This window comes from Leiobunum rupestre, chromosome 4, assembly GCF_980474605.1.
Source record: "Leiobunum rupestre chromosome 4, qqLeiRupe1.1.hap1, whole genome shotgun sequence".
Lineage (NCBI taxonomy): Eukaryota > Metazoa > Arthropoda > Arachnida > Opiliones > Sclerosomatidae > Leiobunum > Leiobunum rupestre.
In genome coordinates this window covers 19,392,450-19,418,167 of record NC_143387.1, presented here as the reverse complement: position 1 = coordinate 19,418,167, position 25,718 = coordinate 19,392,450, and the positions used below count along the sequence as shown (strand labels likewise).

At 36.2% G+C, this 25,718-nt stretch overlaps 1 protein-coding gene and 2 long non-coding RNA genes across 3 annotated transcripts in view; 1 reads left to right on the top strand and 2 right to left on the bottom strand.

The window, feature by feature from the left end:
- Nucleotides 1-10,414: 10,414 nt before the first annotated feature.
- On the bottom strand, nt 10,415-10,968 carry LOC149946566 (uncharacterized). Its single transcript, XR_016480424.1, has 3 exons — nt 10,806-10,968; nt 10,671-10,746; nt 10,415-10,599 (listed from the first exon to the last, which is right to left on the bottom strand). It is a non-coding gene; the product is annotated as an uncharacterized LOC149946566 (long non-coding RNA).
- Nucleotides 10,969-10,979: 11 nt separating this feature from the next.
- LOC149946565 (uncharacterized) lies at nt 10,980-11,814 on the bottom strand. Its single transcript, XR_016480423.1, has 3 exons — nt 11,739-11,814; nt 11,259-11,610; nt 10,980-11,187 (listed from the first exon to the last, which is right to left on the bottom strand). It is a non-coding gene; the product is annotated as an uncharacterized LOC149946565 (long non-coding RNA).
- Nucleotides 11,815-22,414: 10,600 nt separating this feature from the next.
- Nucleotides 22,415-25,718, top strand: part of LOC149946564 (uncharacterized) — a 30,514-nt gene continuing 27,210 nt past the window's right edge. The window contains exons 1-2 of the mRNA XM_090174029.1: nt 22,415-22,569; nt 24,472-24,651. Of these exons, the coding sequence (XP_090030155.1) occupies nt 24,524-24,651 (128 nt within the window). The 5' untranslated portion in view covers nt 22,415-22,569; nt 24,472-24,523. The remainder of the gene's footprint in view (nt 22,570-24,471; nt 24,652-25,718) is intronic.

The window sequence follows — 25,718 nt, the reverse complement described above, 5'->3', positions numbered from 1 at the left end:
AGAAATTTATCATAATCCTCTCCCCCACCTTCTTTTGTAGAGTACCCAGGGTCTAAATACGAAATAGCCGGTGAAAACGTAGATAATCATTTTTAGAAAGAAGGTATAAACCCTCGCTATTGTTCGGAGAAAGATTAAAGGCAGGTCCCCTCGAGTTGAGAGCTCATTCCGTTTCGTGTATTTATTCTGTTAGGATTACCTTTTCCGTTCGTGCTTTACCCACGCCTTTGTCACTTTTGAGTTAATTATTTGCCATTGTTTAATTGTACAACCTTTAATTGTAGTATTTAAATTGTAGTGTTTATTATTAGTGTAAGTGTATATTTATTTCTGCCCCCCCCCCTGCTTAATTCAAGCCCAAGATGCATGAGTTTTAGGGCCTGGTGCAGAGACGTTTTGCGATTCCTGTTAATTTTAACAGGATCGCAATTTTGCGATTCAGATTTAGCGAGCTGTTTATTTTGCGATCATCGCAATCGAAATCGCGGTGCAGAGACGTTTTAGCGATTCCTGTTAATCGGCGACGCTGTTATTTTTACGAATTTTTTTACCCAAGTCACGGACCAATAGGAGAGCTCGATTTTTGACGCAAAAAGGTATCACGTGTTTATGGTTGGCTTGCATTTTGACGATGAAATGATGGCTCTTCTAATTAATAATTTTCTTACTGTAATTATATTATTAGGTTTTATAATTTTTATAGTTAAATCCGTTATTTTAATAAAATATATTTATATAATATAGCCACGAAGGGAAAGCAAATCAGTTTCTGAAGAATGAGAGGTTATCCAAAATTTTTTTAAGCTATAAAATAGTGCATGAAAATTGGTTCCTTCTGATTATATAATTTTCTTAACTCTTATTATTTATTAGATTGGTTGCATTTACTACACAGTTAATGGTTTTGTCATTTTAAAAATATATTTTTATAATGTGGTTGGTACACCATTTGACGATAAAATAACGAATGAAAATAAGATTCATTACTATTATAACTTTATAAGCCAACATTTTCCGAAAATGATTCTCTGTTAGAAAATGAGCCGTATCATTTGGTTTTTAGGAAAATATTTATTAAAAAACTTAGCTGATAGGAATTAATAAAATCTAGTTATAACATAATCAATAAATAAAAAACAGCAATTTCATGAGTGTACAAAAATTGGTAATTGTCTAAAGCAATTTCTAACGAAATATCCTATATTGGTCACACGTAAAACAATGGTCCTGCTCTTAGATATAAGTTGTTATTCTACTTAATTACCTGGCATTTAAATAGCCTAGTCCAGGTATAAATTGTAACAAATGATATAAGCGTGTAGAATTAACTGACAAACGCTTTTAAGGTAATACCGAGGGGTCGGACATTTACCAAAATCCCGTACTTTGTCTAAAATCGCAAAATCTTTTAACTCTCTCTATGGTAAATTAACATTGAAATCCCTAAATCACTTCAAAATTTAATGATAAAATCGCCAAAATCTCTACAAAATCCTGTACAAAATATTGGCAAGTGTCCGACCCCTCGGGTAATACATCAAATTGGCTCGGTAAGCTCTTGATGCATGTCAAATAAACTTGAAATTCCAATACATCTTTTATTGCAACTCCTAGTCTACCTGAGGAAAGGTTTCTTCTCGGTAGATGAATTGGTATAAACGCTGGTTGATAGTTAAAGATCTTTGATACACTGAACAAATTCACCAAGTCATTACTGACTCATTAGTTAAAACCCACTGCATACACTACCAGCAAATAAGGATCTATAAATAAACCAAGGCTTAGAATACACCCAAAGTAGTAATTTATAAAATTCCCTATTATAATTTATTCTTACCTGTAAAATTGCTAAGAGTGGCTGGCTTATGTTTCAGACTATACTATACACTCTGTTTTTACCTTCTCTACATCTGGTCTCTAGGCCTTGGTCTTTTACGCTGTTCTCCATCAATTTCTTGAATAAATGAAAAAAATACATTCAATATTGAAATATTAAAAACTAGTAAACTTTGCTGTAATGAAATTTTACATTTAATTGATTTATTAACAAATAATTCAACATCTTATATTGACAGGAAACAATTTCCAGACGTTCAATACTATGAAAAGTTACCACTAGCGACATTACGTATAGGGATCCTGAACTTATCTTCAATTACCGTATGATCCAAAAACCGTGTACGAAATTTTAACATTACGCGAATAGGAAGTGACTGTACTATACACTCTCTGCCTAAACCTTTCTAACTTTATGGATGCTTACAGGATGACAGTCAAAATACTATCGTCATCCACTAAACAAAAGGCACGGTCATTCGAATGAACCATGGACTAATTAACAACAGGGACGGTCCGGCCTGGGAAAAAGGTAAAAAGAACAAGCATCGACGCACTCTAGCGGTACTCGCGGGCATAAAAGGAAATGCTTGTATAGGCTGGTGATTCAAAATAACCGGGGGGGGGGGGGAGAGAAAATAGGGAAAGAAGCTTCCTTGGAATGCTTGGGCCTTGGAATTTAAAAGTTGAACCATGAGATTACCATGCGGTGCTAATATATTAGTCTTTTAAATTAATCGTCGTAAAAATTTAGAACGTCGAGCTTTTCCGATAGTACATATAGTAAAATATTCTGCTTACCGTCTGAAAGCAATTCCCAAATTTGTTACGGTAATTATTATCATCATAATATAATATTATTCATAAATATAAATGATTGTACCAAGGCTTAATAGTTGTTTACCTTTTTTTGATGATGAATAATTTCCGAGATAATTTCGAATCTATCTTAGAATCGGAGGTGGAAAAATATCATTTAACTATACCAATTATACTAAAATAATAACTATAATTATAGTTATTTAACGTGATAACATGGATGGTTATGAGAGACGTTTGGGGTTTCCTTTGTAAACAACAATCTGAAAATTTAAATCCCAACCGCTAAAACCGTTAAAAATCTGTTTCCTGTTTATGACGTTTGAATCACCAGGATAAAAAATATTTGCCAGGCAACGCTGCTGAACGCGTTAACACTTTTTTTTGGGGTCTTTATAGGGAAATGTTATAGATCTGGACCGTCCCTGTTGTTAATTAGTCCATGAATGAACCATAGATATAGGAAACGTATATAAAGGTCTAGATAAAATATTTCAAAGGGAGTTAATACGGAGGTGACAGCTAGCAGAAATGCGTAATTTCTGCAGGCTATCCTTATAAAGCGCTATGATCTATCGGTAAGAAAGCTCGTGCTATCGTCGCGAGAGCCATTGTCTCCTGCTTAAAAATTATACTAAAAGTCACCAACAGATGGTCAGTGTTTCTTTTAGAAAATTTTCTTCGGGGGGGGGTTTCCCAGACATTCTGGGGTGCCGGTATCCAGTGGCGAGCGTAGCGCTCCCTGTACGCCTGGCAGTGGCGTCGGAAAAAGGGGAAGCTCCGGGGGGGGGGGGGGGGGTGGTAGACGGAGAGATGCCTGAAAGAAACACTGCAGATGGTGTCTAAAGACTACGGCCTGCGGAAAGGTCAAGCACTTAGTACTAAAATGCTAAGAGGGCTCGCGCTTTGGTCACGTGCCTTCCTCGGTGTCTGCTAGGTGTCAATTCCGTAATTTTTGTTAGGCTTAGACGCCTCGAAATTTATCTAGACCTTTATATACATTTCAAAAATCTATGGTCGGAACCCAAAAAAATTAGCACCATAGTTACCATGGTAACCGACTGTTCGCGCAACAGCACCAGGCTTGGAAATAAGTGGTGTTCACTGGAACAAAGACCAGTTTATTAATTGCTCGGACCAGTTTTTTTATTCAAAAGCTAGGGGTTCACTGGTCCAGTGTCCAGTTTATTAATTCAAAATTATCTACCGTATTACGTGGCGCCATCGACGCGCGGTGAAATGAAATACATTAGGCCGTTTTGAAAATCAACTGTCATTTGATGTAAACAAAGGAAGGATAGATGGCGTTGCAAATTCCGCCCATCTCCGCTTTCATACATGCGCGGGGGGGGGGATGAATATTCCCGGTCAGAAACAGGAGTGCCTTAACGCGGTAATCTTCCCTCTATATATTTTCTATCTCTATGGATAGAACTATGGCAGAAAAAAATTGAGACTTATTTTTCTGAGGTCACAAAACCTTCAATTGGAAAGTTCTCATAATTAGAATTTAGGGTACGGAGTTCTATATTATCTTAGGTCATACTTTTGCAAGGTTAGTAGAGAAATTCGTTATGATACTTTTGCCCCGTCACGGCCTTCTCGAGATCTGCAAGCGCGAGAGAAGATTTTTTTTTATAAATAACCAGCTAGGCTATTACCCAAGGCACCATCCTAGGCCCCTGGCCCCAGTCATCTAGCGACTTGTAATGCCTTTTAAACAGGTGACCACGTTACAATGCATAGGAGGTAGGTGGGAAGACCTTCATGCCACGCGAGCCAACAGCTCCCTTCACTCACTATTACCAGAGAGGGTAAAGTCGCTTCGCTACTGAGAGGCGTCTCTTCCTATAGCCCTTTTCGTAATATTATGCACGACTGCGCAGTATGGCTTGTGGGGCCAAGTTATCAGACGATGGTTTGTTATTGTGCGGGAATTTAATGCGGTTTGATAACGCTGTGTGACCATTAAGTTAAATCGTGCCAAACTCCGATCAAATAGATCTTCGAGTAATAAACTAAATTAAAAATAAATAAAATAGCCAGAAATTATAACGGTAGACCGGTTTCGTTCTATTTGGAACTCATCAGTACCGTGCGGGAAATCTGGCTGGCGACTGTCAAATCTAAAGGAGAAACTAAGCCTAAACATTAAAAATTTCAAAACGCGTTGCATATAGCAACGGAAAGCCGAAAAGGGGGGAGTGTGGTGGAGAATAGTATATACGATAAGTTATGTTAGAAGAAACCACCTATGGACTGTGAGAAGGATGATAAAATACGCGAAAAAGTAGATTAGTTCATAATTGAAAGGGATAATATAGCTAAATCCTAAACAAATTTGAAGAAATTAAAAAACTTACTAATAACTCGTACCAATAGGTCTTCGAGCAAAACTCGGATTAAATAGATCTTCGAGTAATAAACTAAATTAAAAATAAATAAAATAGCCAGAAATTCCAACGGTAGACCGGTTTCGTTCTATTTGGAACTCATCAGTACCGTGCGCGAAATCTGGCTGGCGACTGTCAAATCTAAAGGAGAAACTAAGCCTAAACATTAAAAATTTCAAAACGCGTTGCATATAGCCAAAGATAATTTAAACTCGTACCCTAGATTCGAAATCACTCTCTCGTGCGTTGCCGATAGCGTTTACCCACTTCCCGCCGGAACTCAGAAAAAATTCGCTCCATGGTTTGCGCCTTACCGCAACCACGGCCAACTTCGATCACGCGCTATTTAGCGCGGCAGCGCGTGATCGAAGTTGGCCGTGCCACAACCGATGGAGCCCGATTTTTCTGAGGTCACGTGCCGGAAAAGGGTAAACGCTTCGTAACAAAACCGTCAATGTGAAAGCGCTCAGTATTCGAATCTAGGGTACGAGTTTAAATTATCTTTGATATAGCCTAACGAGGATTTCATAAGTTAGCGCACGGCGTCACGGCGATTTTGCCAATTGACGGCTTTTAAAATTCATTTTGCGCGTGAAAATACCTCTACATGTTATGGTCAAAAAAGCACCCAAAGAAGGCTGTGTGCCCAAGACATGTACCTGTAGTGTCGCGCGCTAAAACGTCATTTCAAAATCCGTCAATTAAAACGCAAAAAAACTGAAAGCTTTTTAATGGCTGTAGCATTTGGTTTATAAGATTGATCTTCTCAATATACTGCATTAGTAATCCACATATTTCGAGTTGTTGGTTAATTTATAATTTCACTCCATTTGCCCAAATGAAAAGATTTAATATTGTTCGAGAAAATACAAACAATTTTTGAATTTCTTCCATTGTTATTTTGTTAAAGTTTCCGTGGCGAAAACGAACTTATTATAAATACGCCTTAATATCACGGTCCCGGAAGTTGAGTTAGATTAGTTCACTACGCCGCTACCTAGTGGCGCTATTTCGAAATTTTTGACGTCACTGAAAGGATGTAGTAAAACATTCATACCTGCGATATTATGTTACTTATAATTTAACTAGCTACCAATGCACGGGTCCATTTTCGTTACTCCGTGGCTCCGTGCATAGCTCTTACTAAAATATTTCCCAAAGAATCATACTTTTTAATGAATATTACAGACTTAGGTTTTAAGCAATGAGGCAAAAAGTGCCCAGGTTTAAAGTATCATTGTAAGACGTTATAACTTCTAAGGTACACTGTGACATCGTATTTCCCGCCCCTAGCCAAGTAATAACATTACGTACGACGGTCTGAATAGTGAATACACACAATCCTCCTGATGTGTTAAGTTTGTTTGAGATATACAAAACCTACAACGCCGGTGACGGTGACATAACCAATATATATCCACAGCCATACTTATTTTTACTTACACTTCTTTGTTACTTCGGTGGTCACACTTATTTGTTATTTCTGATTACACTAATTGTTACTTCTGATCAAACATAAAATAGGGTTCAAAAGTCGCTTGATGACTTCGGTGGTGCCTTGGGTATTAGCCTAGCTGATTTTTATTATTATTATTAAATTCGAACGCCGGCAGCACTGTAACCAGGATTTAATTTCAGGGTGGGCACGCAATGTAAAAAATTAAAAAAAAAATTGTACATACAACCATACGGTTCATAGTGGGCACGGCCCGACCGCCCCCCCCCCCCCCCCTGGTTACGGCCCTGAACGCCGGTGTGGTTTTTTAAACTTAAAGATTATTATTATGTAATTATTAGGTAATTTTTATCACAACAATTAACAACATCGGCGCGGGTTACAAGAAATTTAGATATTAATTCATAATAATCTTGATTTTGTGGCCCTTTAAACTTAAAGATGATTATTATGTAATTATAGAAACCCCCTCCCCGTGTTAGGTAATTTGTGACAACTATAAACAACATTGGCGCTGTTTACACGAAATTTATTTATTCATTCATAATAATTGTAATTTTGAATTTTTGTTGTATTATAGCCTAAATAAATACTATTTTCAAAATTGGCTCGCCATCCCGTGAGCAGCTCTCGGCGAACACACTATACCGTAGCTCGACGTGAAAAAGGTCGCGCCCCGCCGGTTCTCAAAAATGAACAGCCCATTTAGTCGCTCGAGAAAAAGTATCTCAGCGGGCATTCAGCGCTTTGTATTGAACAGACAACTTCGTGGCTAGAGGGGGGAAAGCTTAAAAGTGAGCAGGCTAGGGCGACTATCGGCGGATCTTGTTCACCGCGTCGTGAAAACTCACCGGGTGAGAGAAACTTTCGGTTCTCATCGAGAGCTTGTTCAGTTTCTCTCTCACACTGAAAAGAGCAGCTGACCTTCGAATTTTAACTGCTCACTCGTTTCGAGGTGATTTTCCAAAACGAGCGCTCACAATTTCGGTTTCGTTCTATTTGGAACTCATCAGTACCGTGCGGGAAATCTGGCTGGCGACTGTCAAATCTAAAGGAGAAACTAAGCCTAAACATTAAAAATTTCAAAACGCGTTGCATATAGCAACGGAAAGCCGAAAAGGGGGGAGTGTGGTGGAGAATAGTATATACGATAAGTTAAGTTAGAAGAAACCACCTATGGACTGTGAGAAGGATGATAAAATACGCGAAAAAGTAGATTAGTCCATAATTGAAAGGGATAATATAGCTAAATCCTAAACAAATTTGAAGAAATTAAAAAACTTACTAATAACTCGTACCAATAGGTCTTCGAGCAAAACTCGGATCAAATAGATCTTCGAGTAATAAACTAAATTAAAAATAAATAAAATAGCCAGAAATTCCAACGGTAGACCGGTTTCGTTCTATTTGGAACTCATCAGCCAGATTTCCCGCACGGTACTGATGAGTTCCAAATAATCTACTTTTTCGCGTATTTTATCATCCTTCTCACAGTCCATAGGTGGTCTCTTCTAACTTTACATTTTCGGAGGTTTCGTCATTATCAGCCAATCACGATTCAAAGAGTGACTACGGCAACGACTCGTTGCCATCTAGTTTGAGTTACTGAAAATAATAATTCGATTTTAGATTACGTCACCTTAAGAACCCGCATTTGATTGGCAAACGTCAATCGAGTCACGCCCCCCTGCACGCGCTCACGTGAGCGCGTGCAGGGGGGCGTGATCGAGTTTATTGTAGTTTTTAAACATGGTAGCAGAGGCTGTTTCTTTACTCGTTAAGATTTTTCTCTTATATGCAAACGTTTTAGATAACTATTGCGTTGTTTGTTGTTATGGCTCCTCGATGTTTCGTTTCCACATGTAGAAAACGATTTGCGGTGGACGGTAAAAGTTTGGGTTTCCTTAAGCCTCGTAGCAATTTGAAATGTTAACAAACGGCGGGCTTTCAAATTGATGATTTGGTAAAAATTACTTCAGGAAGCTCAGTGAGCCTAGTGGAACAACAACTCAGGACTATAATTACTGCAATATCCGTTTTTTTAAAAACATTTTATTTAACATTGTAAATATCGGTCTTCGTTGAGTACTATCTCTTATGTTGTTTAACAGTGGAATGTTGAATTTAAGCAGAGTGCGAGACATTTATCTAGGCTAAGCTTCTAAGAGAAAAAGCAAATTATTAAATAGAAGGTAAAGTTTTGAAAAATAAGACAATTATCAGTATGATTGTTGCTGTTTAATTCAATGACTGTCGTCAATTCTTCAAAAGTGTCATTCTTTAGTGTAATGTATTTTTTCTGGGATATAATTACTCTTTCATAAGGTTTTTGTTTATCTAAGTTTCTTCAAACATAATAATAAATATAATATTACTTACTTTAAATGTGAAATAACCTTTAAATACTAAGAGCCTTCAGTCACTGCTCCCAAAACTGCCATTGACATTGCCTGCTATTTTAAAAGTTGGGCCTATGCATTGAGTTGGGAATAATACTATCTAGAGCCCCAGTTCAAATTTTCCCCATAGGCTTTAACACAGCATTAGTGAAGATAGGAACGAAAAACATGGGAGGGTTATCAACTACGACAAAAGCCACCTATGAGCGACAAATGCAACTATTTAAATGAAAATTCTTCGACGACCCCTGCCGCCACCTCTTAGCGACTTTGTGAACAATTATAATTTTAACTTATGAATTGAAGCGGGAAAGCGACGCGTTTTTAAGAAAAATTTTAAAAACGCGTTTTTTTAAATTAAAGTCATATACATCTGAAAACTCTTTATTAACACAATAAAGGTTTCTTTTGTGAGTTCTTTACTATTTTGTAATAGATTTTGAGTTAAATTTTAAGCATAATGGGTAGGAAATGCGCAATTTCGTCTTGCGAAAATAATGGAAGAAACAAAAAAGTCTCTTGGCATAAGTAGGAGCAGCACTAAAATTAAAAAAAATAAATAAAAGACATTTATATTCTAAATTATTCAAAATTACAATAAGGTTTCCAGGTAAAGTGAATCCATTGTTGCAAAAATGGCTCAAAGCCATTGGAAGACCAGACTGGGTTCCAAACGCAACAGATGCAGTTTGCGGTGATCATTTTACAGAGGAAGACTTCAGGAAAAACACCACTTTTAAAATTCTTACAAACACCGCAACACCTTCACTTTTCTTAAATATAAATTTTAGAGCTGGCATGGTACTATGTAAGAAGAAAATAAATTATTAGACAATTACTTAGATAACTTTTTACAGAAAACGTACAGTAGAAGGAACTGTACAGTTAACGAAGTTATGGAAAGCTCATCTACAGAGGAAGCGCAAAGCACAACTACAGAGGATGTCCAAAGAATAACGACAGAGGATTTGCCAAACTCAACTATAGAGGATACAAAAAGTTTAATTTTTGTGGATTTGGATATAGGTTCAAATCAAGAGATCCTTGATATCGCAATGGAAATTCAAAATCAAAATACTCTTCCACTTGAGGTACAAATTACACATTTGATTTAAGTTAAAAGTTTTCGTGGAGTAACTAAAATTAAATTAATTTTAAAGACAAGAGAAGACACTGATAAGAAATTGTGCCACACTGAAACCAAAAACACATGTCTTTCAATGCCCGATCATGTATATTTTTCCCCTAACATTCAAAAATCTTAATTTAATTTAGTTTTTTCATATAGACTTACAACACTATACATATGAAAAGCAGCTACTGAAATTTCAGGAATTAGTTCGCAAAAAGGTTTTTTTTTTCATTTGATTTAAAGAAAATGCATGCAAAGATCCATTTATAAATTTAATTAAAATTACCACTTGTAAATACTTTCAGGATCAAAAAATACTCAGATTAAAAATGCAGTTGACCAAACAAGCTTTTAAAAGAAAAGGAATTAAAAAAGCATTTAAGAGTGTAAAGCAAAAAGTCAAGCGGCAAACAAATAAATTGGGAAGTTTTAAAGCAATATTAACAACATTGCGTACCGGAAAGCTTGCCGAAGAAGAAAATCTTGCCAAAATAGAAGAGCTCTATTCCCCTGTTGCCAAAGAACTTTTTAAACAATTGAAAGAAGCTGGTCCCAAAAATTTAGCTAAAAAACCATACAATAATACATTACGGGAATTTGCAGTCACCCTTCACTTTTACAGCCCTAAAGCTTACCGTTATCTAAGGCGATTCTTCACCTTACCACATCCTAACTCACTAAGAAATTGGGCAACTAAAGTTAATGGAGACCCTGGATTTACCATGCAAAGCTTAGATTTTATAACTAAAGAAGTTCAAAAGTCATCTTACCCCATTCTAACGTCACTTATGATAGATGAAATGTCTGTCCGCAAGGAAGTACGATGGAATGGAAAGTTTTTTGATGGGTACATCAATTATGGTACGAGCCTAGAGACATCTCTTGACAATGACACCATAGCAACTTCTGCCTTGGTTTTTTTGGTTGTTGCCATTAATGGCAGTTGGAAAATGCCAATTGGTTACTTTTTTGTTCATGGAACACCAGCCTGGTTGTTGGACAAGCTGGTTCGGGAAGCTTTTCATCACATCAAAGCCACTGGTGCTGAATGTGTTGCGTTGGTAGCTGATGGACTTTCTTCCAATATTGCAATGGCCCAGCGATTAGGCGTGGTTATGACATCCAAAGAAATAAAATCAGTTTTTCCTAACCCTGGTAAAATTCATAATTATTAAAAGTTGAAATTTGAAATTAAAATTAAAAAAGAAAATAATTTAGCAAACCCAGAGAAAAAAGTGGTATTCATTTTGGATATATGTCATATGTTCAAACTTCTAAGAAACTTGTGGGAATTTTTCAAGGTCATCTTTGATCAGCGAAATGATTATAACGAAGTAAAACAATTTTTTTTAACTTCTGGAAAAAAGAATAAATTAGTAACATTATAAACATCTTGACAAATAATAGGAAATATTATGGTCTTTGGTGGAATTACTCGAGAGCATCCAAGCTGTAGAGGGTCTTAGTCTGGCCAACAAACTTACACGCTTTCACATAAAGTTTCATACACAAAAGATGAAAGTCAAATTGGCAGTACAAACAATGAGTGCCTCAGTAGCGAGCGCCATGAAATTTCTGCAGGAAATTAAGGTCAAAGAGTTTCAGAAATGTGATCCAACAGTTAACTTCATTGAAATTGTGGATAGGTAGATATAGGGTGTTGGTATTAGCACATGTTAAGATATTAAATTTGTTTTGCTTACCTCAGAGCTTTTGATATCCTCAATTCACGAAATCCATACGCTAAAGGGTACAAGGCTCCAATCAATAGCTATAACAAAGAGAGAGCAAGGACAAGCCTCCTGAAAATGAAAGATTTGATGTTAAATTTATGCGATTACGAAGGAAACTTGATTTCAGAATCAACTAGAAAAACTGGACGTCTGGGTTTTGCAGTTTCCATCACTGGTATTCTACATCTGGTAGATACTCTAGTTACGCCTGAAGGACCATTGAAGTACTGATTAGGTTTAAAGTTGAGTTGTAAGAATCAAATTTTAAGAATTTCACTTTATACAGATATCTCCCTACCTACAAGTTATCTCAAGATCACTTAGAACTTAAATTTAGTGTTTATCGACAGCAGGGAGGCTACAACAATAACCCCACAGTAGCTCAGTTTAAGTCTGCCTATAAGAGGTCTTTTATGGCCAAGCTGGAGGCATCTGGCTGCGCCAATATTTTAGTCCTCGATGATACATCAATTCCTAATTTATTCGAAAGTTCCAATAATTTTTTACAAAAGGACACCACATCTCATGTTTCACTTACTGATGAAATTGAAGACGATGCTGATTTAGAGTTTTGTTTTGATGGTTCAAACTTGATAACGGACAACATCCTTCACTATGTCGCTGGCTTTGTTGTAAGGAAGGTGAATAGAATTCTTAGCTGTCATCAATGCAAAGCAGCATTACAGGAGAATCCAGATGACAACAATAGAAGCTTTCATGACTATTGTGTTTCATCAAAGTCCTTGCTTTTAATTCGCGACCATGGTGGGTTGGTACATCCATCTAAAGACGTAATAAAGATTATTACACTCACGGAAAAATGCATCAAAAGTCTCAACCTTGAAAAATTTGGTGGTTCTTTGAAAAACATTCCACTCAGAATTGAAACACTTGTAAGACGATGCTTGATGAACGAAAACATTTTTTCAAATCTAACAGAACACATGTTTGACCAAGAATTTGGCTGGAACCACCATTTGAACTACCTCATCAAAAACGTAATAAACATTTATACCAATATCAGATTGCGTAAGATTGCCAAGACTCTAAATGAAAAAATGAAGAGGGAATCAATTAGAAAGAAATTGACCAAACTAATCCTATTTCAAGGACAATAATATTCACCTTGGCAAGCTTCAGACAGCCTTCAAGATGTACTGGATTCTTTATTACTTAGTTATATTCTTTATTATTTATATTCATTATTTATTTATTTATATTCATTATTTATTTATATTCATTATTTATTTATATTCATTATTTATTTATTTATAATCATTATTACTTATTTGTATTCATTTTTTACATATTTTTTGTTTTGGTGCAATTTAATCTTTTAAAATATTTACTCTTAAATTATTTCAAAATGATATATGATTTACCAAGAAACTACGTTGTTTTGTTTTTTAGCTTTAAATTATAATAGTCCACAAAGTCGCTCATAGGTGGCGGCAGGGGTCGTCGAAGAATTTTTCATTTAAATAGTTGCATTTGTCGCTCATAGGTGGCTTTTGTCGTAGTTGATAACCCTCCCATGTTTTTCGTTCCTATCTTCACTAATGCTGTGTTAAAGCCTATGGGGAAAATTTTAACTGGGGCTCTAGATAGTATTATTCCAAACTCAATGGGCCTATGTCAGGCCTAGGCTTAAATATTTTCAAAGCGAACCTTATCGAAGTCTTATTTATCTTCCTCACAATGGCATTTAAATATTCCTTATAATAAATAAATATGAAAACAAAACTAAACGTTCAAAAAATGTTAACACTATTATTAAATAAAAATCCAAAAACATTGAAGTGGTTCATTTGAAAAATTCCAGCAAAAACCTATGGGGATTCTGCGAGCTTGGATCGGACAAAGAATTTAGACCCCAGGAATGGAAACTGCAGCTCCACCTAGTATAATTTGCTTGTCCCTAGCCTCCGAAGGCAAACCTAGGTTGACAGACTTATTTCCGGTTCTATTGATTCGCCTAGCCGGAAGCTCTCCCGTCAACTCGAAACCGAGACATTAACGGTTTTTCTTTCCATTCCTGGGGTCTAAATTCTTTGGATCGGATGGATCCTGTAAAAATCTCTGATCTTGTACTATTTTTAACCGCCATGTTATGGCCCCTGTTATGGCGCTAGCGGCTTTCCGTAGTCAATGAATGGCCGCTGATTGGCTGAAGCTTAAGCAAAGACTATATAATCATTAGTCGTTGCTACAAAATGTCTTGGCGTCAGGTTCTCCCGTAGACTGGAGCATTCTAGGTAAGAATATAAGATTTATATGCTGTGTACATAGAAATCTCATAGGTAACTAGAATGCTGCCGCCTACGGCCGAGCTTGACGCCAGTTCGCCTTGAATCTTCAGCCAATGAGAGGCCGTAGAGTGGTTCCGCCAAGGAGGATAATAATCCTCCTTGGTTCCGTTACTATAGCGGGAGATAGGTGATGTCATTCTCTCCGGTGACATTAAATTCTTGGCAGAACCACTCTTTAAGCTCTGATTGGCTGAGATCTGGCATCGTCTGCCACGGCGTTTGGGCCTTTTGCCAGTTACACGGCAGCATTCTAGTTACCTATGAGATTTCTATGGCTGTGTATGCAAACCTCAACGAAGAAACTTATCATGTTTTGAAATACAATTCGACGTGTAATAAATCTTTCCATACGTTCTTTGCCATTTGTCATGTGAGATAGTAGTTTAAAGCTAGTATCAAGTACCTCATTTGTTTCTATAATAAACTTTAAAAAAATTTCAGTAGGTACTATAAGGCTACCGAAAGAAGAGTTCTTTGTTGTTTTGAAAGACTCGAAGAAGGAGAGCACATTTGTAGGATCAATAATTGGATCGTTCTTTTTGAGTTGGCTGAGGCAAGAGGAGCATTGGTGGTTTGAAAAACAGCGATGAATTAAATATCCTGATATATAGCTAAGGACATTTTGTTTAAGTAGATTTGGACTCTCAATTGAATTGCATATGCTCTGTTCGAATGTGTTTAGAAGATGATGACAATTGCGTGTTTAAATCTAAAGTTCTTTTACCATTGTGATTAACAACTAAAGTAATGTAATTTATTAAAATTATTTATTATTGAGATAGACAGTTTCAAATTTCAATTATCATTATCTGAATTTTCGTATGAAATACTGTTGGACAAAGTGTAATTATGTTCATCTAGAACATTCAATGTGTTTTCCTCTGAAATTGGTTGTGATGCGTTTGTGACCAACGCGCTTTCTTCCAACCCATGTTCATATGTCGCGTATGGATATGCTATACATTTTCGTATATTAATTGTCAGTAAATTTTTTAAACCACATTAAGAGCCCTTAGATGTTTTTCTTTACTTTCACTAACTGTACTGGAAAATGAGTTGTGTTCATAAAATATTGTTGGCACAGCTGATGGTATTAGACTATTTTTAGTTTTAATATTCATAAAACTATCGTCAGTGAAATGATTAGAGCAAAGCCTATGGTTAAAGTGTAGGTATTCCGTTGTTTTATTTGTCAGTTTCTCGTGTTTTACATTATTCAACCATAATAGGGAACTGAAATTTCCATAAGAAAGTTAAAGTAAGAATAAACCTATGTAAAACCCGTTTTTTTTCCCTTGGAAACTTGACAAATGATAATCAAGAATTCTTTTTACAACCACCGTGTCGGTCTGTGGGTCTGTGGGTCTGTCTTGTCAGGCCTGCGAACGCGTTCGCATTTTCGGTGCAAAGTGTTATCACTGCGTACGCAGTTTCTCGAGATCTCTGCGTTCGCAGTTTCTCGAAGGGTTGGCAAAACCACCGTGTGACGGTGAGCGTTAACGGATTCATTTGCGGTTTGGTTTGGATGGTGTTTTTTCGCTCACCGTCGTGATGGTTTGGTGTATTACGTTTTTGTAATGTTTATGCGTAGGTTGTGAGTGTTGAATTTGTTGTGTTTGTGTTCTGATGGTTGTGCATGTTGAGTCTGTTGTGTTTATATGGGCGTTTTCTCTCCAACTTCTTCTTAATGACTTTGGGACGGACCGAGTGCTGAGTGTAATGCTACCTCTCAACGTCCAATGGCAGGGTTTCCACCAGTTGTACACGGTATTCGTCTTAGTATCAATTTGCGATCGCATCGGGCGGGATTTGAACCCGAGACCTCCTGCTTGACAGGCGGACGTTCTACCACAGAACCACCGACATTTGTTACGCCTTATTGAAAATTAGACCTTCAGCTTTATCGGAAGCGTATTTAATAGAGTACGAAATTTTGGTTTAATTGAAATAGAATTGAAATTGAAATTATTGCATCGAAGAAATTCTAATTTAGCGTTTCTCTATTGATTAAAAACAAATGCGCCACCCAGGTTTCGAACCCAGACCATTCGGCTTGGCATTCGAGCGCTCTACCACAGAACCACCGATAGCTGCTTAGTTTCACTGAAATTAAGACACGCATCGTAAGCATAATAGGTAATAAAGTCTTTTTTTATTAATGAATTTATGAAGGCCTAATCTGGTTTTTTACGAATGAAATTTTAAAGGTTAAATCTTGTTTTAGCGCAGTCAGCCGAGATAAGAGGGTTAAAGGGTAGACCCTGTGGGTGGTCCACTTTGTTATAGTGAGTTGCAGGCTAAGAAAGACAAAATATATAGTACAGTTGGCGCAAGGATACCTCAGATCATTTCCGGCGTAATTTAAATTTGATCACTTTACGGTCAATTTCAAATTTCGTGAGTTTCATCGTTTTTTCGCGCCATCTAGGAACCGAAATTGGAATCTATTTTTTAATTTCATGTTGTCACGAATTTAATTACTGAATACAGCTAAAGAAGGTTCGATAATTGAAGCTCCAAATATTTTAAATAGCCCAAGAGGTTACTATAAAAAGCATGATAAAGGTTTATTGTTAACAAGTAAAGAGAAAAATATAATTTTAAACGTCTATAGCTCATTAAGACAACGTTACCCCCCCAGAAAGCGTGGTAACTATTTTAAAAGAAACTGCTGATTTAACTGGTAAGACGTAGAAATAAATTTACAAAAATAAATAATTATACATACTATTTTAAATTTAAGAATGATAGGAATGCCTTATCTTTTAAATTTGCTCGCCACCACAATTATGAAATTAAAAAATAAAGATTCCAATTTCGTTCTCTAGATGGCGCTAAAAGACGACAAAAAGAGCAAAATTCGAATTTGACCCTAAAATGGCCAAATTCAAATTTCGCGCGGTGGAATGACCGGAAACGATCTGAGGCATCCTTGCGCCGATTGTACTATATATTTTGTCTTTCTTAGCCTGCAACTCACTATAGTTTTTTGTTATTTATTTACGGGTATTCTTAACGACCTATATATAGTTGTGTTAATTCAAAGACGATAATTTAACGTTTATTGCTTTAAGAGCTGGCGGTTAGTCTAGTGGCTCTCTGTGCTTTGTTGATGGTAAGGTTTTTGCTTCTTGTAAATATATTTGGTGTGGATATTTGGATATCTACGATTTCTAACGCAGTCAATGATTTCCTGGGTGTGCGAGTCATTATATGATATTGGAAATTGGACGGCATTGGTCTTTTTCATGCGGTATGTGTCACAAAGTCAACTAGAAGTCTACGAGTGTTGAAATAAAATGAGCGTCAAAGATGCGGCAAGTATTTCGTAAGCGAGAAAAATACAATTACCATCTGTAGATATTTCTTTCATTAAAATTTGCTTCGTATTATATTCAACTGATAAACTTGTACTGTAAAAAGGGTTAAATTCAATTGTGCATTGTTTTAGTAAGTCTAACTCGCTGTTGTAACTACTTAATTTATAATATTCTGAATAAATTAAACTCGAGTGTTTCGTCTCAATTATTTAAATTAAAATTAAAATTTTATACCGGGCAGGGTTTGAACCGAGAATACGTTTTTCGTAAATAACTCTGAATTGCGGAGATATCTTTGGGGGTCGTGTCGAGAAATTAATACCACTAGGGACCATTCTTCCGAGGAGAGGTATATTTTGGCTTGCCAACTTGTTTTTTTCGTATTAGAACAATTTACGGCGGAACAAAATGGTCCAGGCATATTTAAAACATTTAAAAACTACTTAAAATGTAAATTACAAAACTAATCAATTTTGCGTCGTCTTAAACTGAATATTGAATCGCGCGCTAGGACTGGCGGATACTCTTGCAGCGCCATCAAAAGTTCGGATCCTATGGGCATTTTCGCGGAAAAAAATTAAAACGGATTTTTGAAAGAGAGACGCCTCTCAGTAGCGAAGCGACTTTACCCTCTCTGCTATAGGCGCTTAAATAAAACATCTTCCCAGAAATTGCCAAGAAGTAATATTTCCGACAGCCAGGACTCATAAGTTATTATTAAAATAGTGCTTGTTGAAATATTAGAAAGCTAGAAACTTTCTCGAACGTAACCATAGATATAAGAAATGTATATAAAGGTCTAGATAAATTTCGGGGCGTCTAAGCCTAACATAAAATACGGAATTGACACCTAGCAGACACCGAGGAAGGCACGTGACCAAGAGCGCGAGCTCTCTTAGCATTTTAGTACTAAGTGCTTGACCTTTCCGCAGGCCGTAGTCTTTAAACACCATCTGTTGGTGACTTTTAGTATAATTTTAAAGCAGGAGACAATGGCTCTCGCGACGATAGCACGAGCTTTCTTACCGATAGATAGCGCCTTATAAGGATAGCCTGCAGAAATTACGCGTTTCTGCTAGCTGTCACTTCCGTATTCACTCCCTTTGAAATATTTTATCTAGACCTTTATATACATTTCTTATATCTATGAACGTAACATCAGTTTTTTGCTAAGCCTTAACATGCCAAAAACGTTACCTGGTTAAAAGGAAACACTTTTTGCATACCGTACTGCAAAAGTAATATGTTTAGTTCTCAATGAATGAGTTTTCATCTTTTTCCAAAAGATAATTTTAAACGAAATGAATTAACTCTGCCTACACGAGAAGCTTTAAAATTGCCCGGTATTATAAAAATATTACATATAGTTTTAATTATTTATACCATAAGAGGATGATAATAATAACAATATTATCTTCTTATACTTAGTTTTAGTAACATTATATATTTTACCTTAAAATATATTATTGAAAATTAACATTAGTATGATCCTTATACCAAAAATAAATAGAAAGTCTCGCATTGGAGGCAAAGTTCGCGCCATGTAATCTGAGAAACTACTTTAACCCCTTTCGGCGGTGCCAACCCCCTTCGCGGACCGTTACAAATTTAGGGCATTGCACGAGGTACATGCGAAAACTGGTTTTAAAAACGTCGCTCTCCGCGAAATAGCTAGCAGCAGCGTTGCCAGACGTACGATAATTATCGCACAGTACGATAATTTAATCAAAATTTTTAGGGCGTACTATAATTTTCATGGCGTACGATATCGTACCATTATTTCGATAATTCTGCCTCAACGTACTATAATGTACGATAATCTTTATATTTTTTAAAAAACCTACGAACGATTTATATTTTATTATAAATTTATATAACTTTTCTATTTAAAATGAATGATATTCATTTTCTGTACGCGTAGTCCAGAGTGTGAGTTTATTACTCCTAGCTATTACCGCATTTTTTAAAACATTTTTAAACATATTAAGTTGAGTTAATAATGATAATAGACATTTTGTTTATTTCCCTGAATTAAAATTCCTGTAGTGCTTTAAAAAATCATCTAAATTCAACGCATTTATGTATGAATTAAAATTTATCGCCAAAAAGAAATATACGATAATTTTCCAGGAAAATCGATAATTTTTTGGCCTAGATACGATAATTTCAGATTTTTGATCTGGCAACCCTGGCTAGCAGCTAAGTTCGTAGTCTCCGCGCGCACGTGTGTACCAAAATCAAAACTTAATGTTTTAGTTTTGTGTTATAATGATGGAAATTCTCGGAGAGTTATGGATGTTATTATTAAGAATTATGCTGAAGACGTAAACGTATTTATTTCATCCCATTTTCTTAAAGGAATTATAAATCCGAATATTTCAGTGTTCGGTTCTTTCTCTTCCACAGATTTTGGATATTCAGTTACTAAGCCTAGGTCTACCTTATCTACGTCTTCTAACGCTTTGCTTTTTTTTTTAAATATCTTAATTGTTTTCAATTTCAACGAGTTCAGTTTGAACTCCAGTCGTATGCAACTCTTTTATGTATAAATTACATTGACTTGCCTGGTTTTTAGAATTTTCTGGCATTAATGCTGGGGTTTTTTTCCGAGCCATTTAGAACTGAAAATTAAGCGGACGATCCACGGCCAACTTAGATCCACTGCTACTCGCACTAGAAGGCCCCCCAGCTTTATTTTCCTCCCATGCACGGCCAACTTAGATCCACTGCTACTCGCACTAGAAGGCCCCCCAGCTTTATTTTCCTCCCATGCACGGCCAACTTAGATCCACTGCTACTCGCACTAGAGTAGCAGTGGATCTAAGTTGGCCGTGTCCCATGTTAACGACCGTATGAGGAAAAGCCGATTTACGCGGGAAAATTCCGCTTGGCACGCTAGGAACCGGGACAACCCTTCTAATGTTATCCTACGGGGAAAATTTTTCGAAACAGTCCCACTTTTAGGAACCTGTTCCCTTATCTTTGCAATATTGTTCAACGCTGAGATTTTAATATGATTTGAAGTAAGGTTTTAGCTTTATTTTAAGACTATGTTTGTAATTTTCCGATCTTTGGTTCGCGTACAATCTTCTTTTAAAATCGACCAAAATTTTAAGGCGAGGAATTGACTCCGTATCGAAAATAAGCCTCAGCGTCATCTTGCGCGCCTGATTGAAAACTAAACATAAATTCCACTAGTAAGTATTTCAAACTCTGTATTAAATTTTAAAAACTTGTATTATATTAAATTTCATAGTATTACAAATTGAATCTAATTTCTTGTAACAAATTTAACGTGAAATATAAAAGTGTTTTAGATAAAATTTAAAGTTTTAAAACTTTTCGACTAACTGGTTTGTATTGTAGGTGTTTAACTTTTTAAAAATTTTGAGAAATATTGTGTATCAAATGGTCCAGAAGAGGAGGAACTAAGCGATTCATAATGGTTTTATCCAATTTCTCAGTGTATTGTTGATTATTACACAAATTAATACAAAACACTGTATTAGCTTAGGTTGTATCAGAGACAGCAAATAATGTTTTGAACAGTTTAATAATAATAAAACGTAAAAATTTAAGTAATAAAATATTAACTAAAGTAAAAAATAGAACCCAAGTTGTATTATCAGATAATCTGAGATATTTTATTTTGTGTTCTTAGCTTTACATTTTTTAATCTCGCGCCGCGCAAGAGGACGCCGAGGCTTATTTTCGATACGGAGTCAATTCCTCGCCTTAAAATTTTGGTCGATTTTAAAAGAAGATTGTACGCGAACCAAACATAGTCTTAAAATAAGGCTAAAACCTTACTTCAAATCATATTAAAATCTCAGCGTTGAACAATATTGCAAAGATAAGGGAAAAGGTTCCTAAAAGTGGGACTGTTTCGAAAAATTTTCCCCGTAGGATAACATTAGAAGGGTTGTCCCGGTTCCTAGCGTGCCAAGCGGAATTTTCCCGCGTAAATCGGCTTTTCCTCATACGGTCGTTAACATGGGAGGAAAATAAAGCTGGGGGGCCTTCTAGTGCGAGTAGCAGTGGATCTAAGTTGGCCGTGGACGATCGAAAGAGCTTATAGGAAATCCCGCCAGGGTGTTTAGCATCGCGAAACACTACTTTTACAAATTTCCGACCAAAATTTTCCAATGCTTTACAGGCGATCTGATTGGGTGGCACTCAAAGGGTGGGAAGCATTGGGGGTTTGCACCTTAGATTTCATGGAAACCAAAGGGAAAGGTACAGAATACCGCAAATGCGAGACTTTCTGTTTATATCTATTTATTTTTGCTTATACACGTGAGCCGACGCGTTTCTTATCTGACGCAAAATTCTCATGAGGGCAAACACGCGGCTCAGATTGGCTTAAATATGACTTTTTGGCTAGTCATTCTAACCGTTTAACCGACCGACCGGTAATAGCTCCTTCCCAGATGAATTTGGAGAGGGGAGTAGAAACCAAGTATCTTTTATTGAAGCGTCCATTACCGTTAACCTCTACAAGTTTTTATGGAAGGGGGAACCGAAGAGCTCGGGGAGAAACCCCTTCAACTTGAAACTCAACGCAGAAGGAGTTGGTCCAAGTTTTCACCCAGTGCCACAAGCTGTGATCGATTCTCGCTCCTCTTGCTGTGACGCGATAGCGCTAACCACTCCGCCACCCCACTAGAGACGGCCGTGACCATGGGTTAAGTTAGAAGAAACCACCTATGGACTGTGAGAAGGATGATAAAATACGCGAAAAAGTAGATTAGTCCATAATTAAAAGGGATAATATAGCTAAATCCTAAACAAATTTGAAGAAATTAAAAAACTTACTAATAACTCGTACCAATGGGTAATGCTTCTCCCTCCCCGACAGTGCCCCCCGCTCTTGCGCGTGCTCGCTATCTTTTTGTTCAAACTTCTCAATCTCCTCACCATTTCTCCTCCATAAGCATTTGTGCCGCTATCCCCGCTCCTTTCTATTAGGCTACGGAGCATCTATGGGTCCCCTGTGACCTGATACTTTTATCGACTATCACAAAAAAAAAATGGGTAATGCTTAGGATCTTTTTCAAAAATCTGGAAAATAAATAAAGAACGGAAATGGAAGCACTGCCGAATGACAAGACGAGGCTTAGCGATATGATTGAAAAAATGGCAACATTATTTTCATCATACGGTATATTGAAGGTAATTTCTTTTTTTATGAATTACTCCTTAAATTTTAGGAATTTTTTAAATAATGTTCTTCCAAGTTTTTATTGGAAGGTGTATTTTAATTAATAGATGTGATATTTGCGTCCTTAGTTGAAACATTTAACGAAATGTCGCTGATTTATGATTATACCAAGGCCCCAAATTGTTTGGAACACAACTCCTTGCTCCTTATTATCTAAATTATATTTTAATTCGAGCATGACATATTGGCATTAAATATCGAAGATGGTGACATTGCTGTACCTACTAGCAGTCAATGACTAGTTAAAAAGAATGAGTAAAGAGCGGCTTGTAATTTTATAGTTTGTTCAACTCGGCGCCAAAATCACTACATCATGTGTCATAAATGATTGGAACTCTCTTTCCCAAGCAATTATTTATATCCCCAATCGCCACACTTTTTGCCGCCATGTATCTTCCCTTTTGCGTGATATAGATTCCCCTCAAAATCGTAATAAAATAGAATATATAGGCCGTCCTCATTTTTAGAGGCATATTAAGCAGATGTTAAATAAATAAAAAGTGTTGTGCATATATTTTCTTGTTGGAATGATTTCTGAAATCATTCAACTAGTAAAGCAGGAGGTACTCCTTGTGACATAGATTTTCCATTGCTGTCAGGCGAGAATGATGGAGAGCATGATTTGGTTTCTTTAATTTCTCTTAAAGCAGACAGATATTATACAAAAACATATGATCAAGGACCTTCTGATTCATACCCAATTATATATCAGAAAAACCGTAATAGTTGTTGAATGACTATTGCTTACTTCAGGTTGTGCTATCATCATAGCTATGAGAAGGGTACTAAATTAACCCGTTCCATAATCAGGTTTTTATTGTATGTTTAAGAAAGATTGTTGACCTCACAAGTAGATGGTTTTTGTTAACTGCCATTTTGATTGATTAATTTTGACGATTCCCATTGGTTGTCTCAACATATAGACATTCTTCAATTGTCTGCCCTAAAGATTTAGTTAAGATGAAAAATTAATTGCAAATTTGACCTATCAAAATATTTTATTGTAAAAAAAGCATAGAGTAGTATCAGTGCTACATCATGCAATGTCACCCATGCTTTTTCCCATAGAGAAAGAAACGCGCCTAAAATGGCGGCCATGGCCAAAGCTACGAGGTGATACTACTCTATTGCTTAAATTTTGTGGCGAGCTAACCTATTTTTAGAATGTTGCAAAATTTATAACTACCAAGGAACATTAAAGGCCGGTTTACATGTTACCAAGATACAATGGCTGATAAAATGCTTTTAAAATTAAATAATGGTAATTAACTTTATTGAATCAAATTTATAGTTTTTAATCCTACCAAAATCTTTGTAGTGGGCAATTGAAACTTAATTTAAAATTTCTGAAATATTGCCAATTTATATTTCTTAAAACTTCTGCACCTCTAAAGCGAGTGTGAACATTCATTGAGCACCTGGATCAACGAACTTCACATTTCTGCCACCAGGTTTATCAGAAGTTAGGCATGATTGGCGCTAGTTGTATTGCGTTTTAGTAGGGGATTTATTTTTTGATTTAATTCATACTCCCTCTAATAGTTTAAAAACTGTTTTGGGTATAAATGAACTTTTTTTCTAGAAGGGCCTGGTGAAGCTATGTTTTCGTTTTATTTAGCATCAAGTATCAACAATTATTTCTCAGAAACTAAAACTTATTTATATTTCCTTCCTAACATAATCAAGCCAAAAGCACATTTAAGGCAGAAGTTAGCTTTTTGGAATGGGACATTACCGTAACTATACCATTAGATAAATATACGTGGTCAATACAAATTCATAGTAAAGATTTAAACTCTGCATAATTATTTTATTTTGTTAAAGTACATATAACCATTTTTCTTATTCCTTAGGCGTAAAGAATTGATCGCCCTAACCTGGCACTGAGGGCTCAACAATGCACCAATGGCCAGTGGAGGTCAAAGATTAAAGAATACCTCCAAACCTAGCGCTGCTTTTCTCATAAAATGTGCCAAAGAAAAGGAGAAACTTAGATCAAGACTCCAAAAGCAACTGCAAAAGCATATGCTCTAGTAAGATGCTGGTATCAATATTTCTATATTGTGTTCAGTAATTGGTACCTTTTGGTTGGCAGTTAAAGATGCATGATTAATTTTCTAAAGTTATATTCTGAATAGATGGTTCTGTGTGAAAATATTTGTTATAACATTTTTTTAATGTATCAAGATTTGATTAGGTAAAACCACTATGGCAATTTTGCTTTGTAATATGAATGATTTTATTTCTTTATTTTCATGAATTACACAAAATTTAAAAATTAAATGGAGAAAGCGAAGATTTTGAGCTCATTTGGGTAGTACCTTTTTTTGTGCCTTGTGCTAATTCCAATACTCTCTCGGGGATTTACATTTAGGGGATAAATAAAAACATGGAAATATTTTCAGAAAGGAATCTCACGGGTTTCCTTTAACTGAACTCTTCCGAAGTTATTGAAATGTATGTGGGTGATACTTTTCATTCCCTTCTCATGTGACAGGGAAAAACTAGTACGCAGATTTTCTCAATATAGTAATTTTCGCTGAGTGTAAATACATTTAGAAGGTTATAATTTTTAACTGGTATTCCTATATTTTTCTAGACAAGGCAATAGCCAGAGAAGATGCATGGGGGTGCGTGGACAAATTCTTGCAAGATTTATACATATTATTGTCCGATATTACTTATAGATAGTGTCGTTGGTTGTAATTGGGGTAAAAACAGGTTAATTGGTTTTTCCAGGGAAATTTTAACTTGAGTCAGCCAAAGTGATTTGGTCCTGATTATTTACAGTTTTAAAAGCTTTTATAATGTATTGTATTAAAGGGCAATGCAAGTGGCCAGGCACCTGGGCCTGAAATTTGGTTTTTTGGAAAAAATTCCATGAAGAGAGATTTTCCAAACCCACCCAGCCTTCCTCCTTTCGTGGGGTAGGGGGTAGGGGGAATTACAAAAATAGACAAAATTTCATCTGGAAAACATGTTACCATCCATCTTTCATTTGATGTGGAAGCAGCCTGTAATTGAATTTCCATCACCCTGTGCCCAGCCACTTATTCAGGTGGATTTCTGTTTGAATTTGTCAGACCATGACTGGCTAATT